This window comes from Pundamilia nyererei, unplaced genomic scaffold (genome assembly GCF_000239375.1).
Source record: "Pundamilia nyererei isolate P.nyererei 1_Seehausen unplaced genomic scaffold, PunNye1.0 scaffold00056, whole genome shotgun sequence".
NCBI lineage: Eukaryota > Metazoa > Chordata > Actinopteri > Cichliformes > Cichlidae > Pundamilia > Pundamilia nyererei.
In genome coordinates this window covers 2,217,184-2,221,015 of record NW_005187457.1, presented here as the reverse complement: position 1 = coordinate 2,221,015, position 3,832 = coordinate 2,217,184, and the positions used below count along the sequence as shown (strand labels likewise).

General features: G+C 40.6%; 1 protein-coding gene across 1 annotated transcript in view; it reads right to left on the bottom strand.

Annotated features, from left to right (window-relative positions):
- The window catches only part of LOC102201330 (disintegrin and metalloproteinase domain-containing protein 10), a 31,520-nt gene that overhangs the window by 15,888 nt on the left and 11,800 nt on the right, over nt 1–3,832 (bottom strand). The window contains exons 7-8 of the mRNA XM_005734066.2: nt 1,641–1,733; nt 1,201–1,369 (exon numbers count right to left, since the gene is read on the bottom strand). Coding sequence (XP_005734123.1) covers nt 1,201–1,369; nt 1,641–1,733 — 262 coding nt within the window. The remainder of the gene's footprint in view (nt 1–1,200; nt 1,370–1,640; nt 1,734–3,832) is intronic.

Here is a 3,832-nt window from a genome sequence, read left to right as displayed (position 1 = left end):
AAGGCACTGAACGGCAATATTTCTGCCCGTGTTACGGCAAAATGCCCGAGTAACGAAATCCGTTGGCTCTGATTGGCTGAGCCTAAAATGCCCACAATGCCTTCCGGGTGACAACCCCTTGGCTTCCGTACTTTCGCTTCGCTGTTCCACTCGAACGACATATTGTTGTCCTAGTTAGCATTTAGCCTATAGCCTATCATTCAGCATCGCCTCACTCAAAACGCGCAATGGGTGCTTCAACTTACGAAAAATTTTCGACTTACGAAAGACCCTCGGGAAGAATTAATTTCGTAAGTCGGGGTTCCACTGTATATAGTTCTTACACCCACTTCGATACCTCATTTAATGCACATTCTTATTTAAATATTCCTTTTCCAGGTTACAAACTTTTTAACACTGTCTGGCTCATATCCACACATTCTGTATAATTCTGTATAATGTATTTGCATAACGCTGAGCCTGGCTTATGTTCTCAATGCATCCTTTTTAATTTTTCAGTATAGAAATGCTCCAGCAAATATGTTAGTCTCTATTAACTGCTGGAAAATGCTTACCAATGGTAAAAGTTTGGATTTTTAATAAATAATGACATTTTTTGGTCTTTGTAAAACTGCTTTCAGATGAAGATATGAAGATAGCATCATGATGTCTGCTACCTGTGAGAAAGAGAACTGATTCTCTCTGTGTCGTGGAAAAACAATGAGTTTATTTTGTCCAATTCTTGAAAAATGTTGAGTTGTTCCTCCAAGTCCAGAGTTTAGCTCATATTCGTATTCAGGAGCCAAAACACAGCTTATACTGATGTTTTAATAGCGGTTAATTAAATCATTGTACTGGGGTGGCAAAGTTGCAACGCTAACACTGACTGGTCCAATGCATGATTGTCTCGGTCAATAGATGGTTCGTAAAACTTTTGTAGGGAGAGCTACATGATGATTTTGTAGTCTATTAAACAGTGGATGTATTTCCAGGAGCCTGACTTGCTCTGTGCATTATTTAGTGAATGAGTAAAGGTTCATTCATAGCCTAACAAGTGTCCCAAATTCTTTGTGTGCTTCTTTTGTGAGGAAACCAAACACAATATTACATTTACGGTACCTGTGGAAACCAGTGTTTCCACCATGCTGCATATGCATTAGTTACATGAAGAAGTCATTTGTTTATGATTTTTGTAAAAGTGCCAAAGTGATTCTGACTCACCGGCTTTGCCTTCCCAGGCAAGCCCCAGCACTCCACTGTAGTCTCTGTCAGTGAGCAGGTAGGACAGGCAGAAGTTGCCCCAGTTGTTCTCCGAGTACAGACTTAGCAGCTTCTCGGGGCCGATGTACAGAGGAGACAGCGGGTCATTTTTATCCTCTTCTGTCATCACCTGGAGACAGACAAACACAGGAACACTCAAACACACCGCAGTTCTGAGGTCCTGTATTTCAGCTTATTTTGCTGCTGTGACTCACTTCCACTCCCAGAAGAAGACACATGGGCACCATCACCGACTGATGCATGAACCCAAGTATCTCAATAAAAAGCTTGTTCATGACATGATTTTGAATGTGTAAAAGCTTCACTGTGTTATCAGCGATCAGCAACTGAAGAACATTGCTCAAAGGTTTGTGGAGTTTGTGCACTGTTCTGAAGCTTACTCTGAGGGACTTGACTTTAAAGTTGATCAACTGGATTCCACTGAAGTCCACCTTGTCGTAGATGTCATTCACAGCCCGGATGTACGAGGCGACCTGAGAAACCACAGTTAATGCGAGAACAACAGGAATCTCTCTGGAGTTAAGCTAAAAAAAATTAGCTTTTTTGCCTTTAACAAGTCACAATAAGACAAGAAAAGGAAAAATGAAAACATTAAGTGATATATCATAATAACTTATTCTACCTCATTTATAAATAAAAACAAGATTTTCAGAAGGTTTAGCATTTTATCCTTTCAGTGCTATAAATGATATTTTCGTCTTGAAGATAACCTTCTCCTGCTGATTTGAAAAGATTGAACAATAGAAATCTGTTGACAACAATGTGACTGTTATATATGTAAATGTGTCGCGTCAGGTATTATATAAAGCACTGGGTGTTTTTGTTGTGGTTGGCACAGATTGTAACAGTTTCAGCAAAGCATGTGCACACCGGTCACATGCGCAGGTTTGATTCTGCACAGCAGGAGACAAACGTACAAAAGCGCCTGTGGGGAAATGCTCATGAATGTAAATATTGACAGCTTGGATGTAGGAGACATTCAAACTGGGACAGGAGCCTCTGACAACAAGGTTTTGCTTATTTACACTCAACGATCCCATCACGGCATCAGTTACAGTATATTTTCTCACTCTGTGCAACAAAGGTCTGGCGCTGAACCAGAGACAACAAATGTGCTTGTTTAAGGTGGAAAGAATCTGAGGCGGGTCAAAGAGGTGCTGAAAGGGTGGACAGCACAAGAAACTCCAGAGAGAATAACAAGTAAACTAAGGACAAACTGACTTACTCATTAACTGACTTGACTTTGACTAATAAGAGATTTAATTAGTCAAGAAAGAGATTCGTGGGAGCATGAACTCACATCTGTGCACTTATCTTGTTTTATCACAAAAATAATGACTCTTTATTGGTTTTTAATTCAGAGGAATTAGAAAGATAATCATACTGAAGTGGGTTTTTGCATTATTGTATCATCTTGTAACTAAACTCAATTTAAAGTAATGCATCATGTGACCTCTCTGTCTGATTATGTTTCTGACTGCATTGAGGCAATGCGGGGACATCGGCAGAAAGTAAGCTTTTAGCTGCTTGTCTGCTGATGTCGTGGCAGATGGCCCCGCCCCTCCCTGAGCCTGGTGCTGTCGGAGGTTTCTTCCTGTTAAAAGGGAGTTTTTCCGTCCCACTGTCGCCAAAGTGCTTGCTCAAAGAGGATCACATGATTGTTGGCTTTTTCGCTGTATGTTTTATTATTATAGGGTCTACCTTACCATATAAAGAGCCTTGAGGTGACTTTTTTTGTGATTTGGTTCTGTATAAATAAAATTTAATAAAATTGAATTGATATTGAATTTTAGCCCAGCATGTCCTTTAAATTCAATGCCTGCTCAACTGGAAAGTATTAAAAATGTTTTTAGCTTGCATCTGTAAGCTCAGAGTTGGCTTTTACTACAGCTGCAACAGTTGTACAACATTACAAAGGAGGGATTTTCATGCTTTAAGCTTTATGTGTTGTTTAAAAATAAAGAAAAGAGCGGATGCACTGTGCACTGTCGCCTTCTTCTTCTTCATTCAGCTGCTCTCTTCAGGAGACACCACAGCAGATCATCTGTCTCCATCGCATCCTCCTCTCTCACATCAACCTTCCTCCTTCACTACATCCACGAATCTTCTTTCTGATCTTCCTCTTTTCCTCTTAACTGGCAGCTCCATATTCAACATTCTTTGTCCAGTATATCCACAGTCCCTCCTCGGCACATATCCAAACCATCTCAGCCTTCACTTTAACTCTTTCTCTAAACTGCTCAACCTGAGCTGTACCTCTGATATATTTATTACTAATCCTCTCCTTTGTCATTCCCAGTGAAAATCCGAACATCACCTCTGCCACCTCCAGCTTGGCCTAGAAAGCATTTAAGCATAGAAAGCAGTGCTTGTATAAATCGGTGTGAATGGATGAATGATACATAAATATGTCTGTGCAGGTTCTCAGTCCTCCAGGTCATGGTAGTCTGAGGAGTTTGGGAAGAAAGTGACTGGACTTGTTTCACCTCTGGTCAGAGAAGCTTCTTCAGTTCTAAAACCAAATGGAGAGTCCCAGGTATTTAATCCGTAGTGGGAGTTGTCCCTTCAGTGC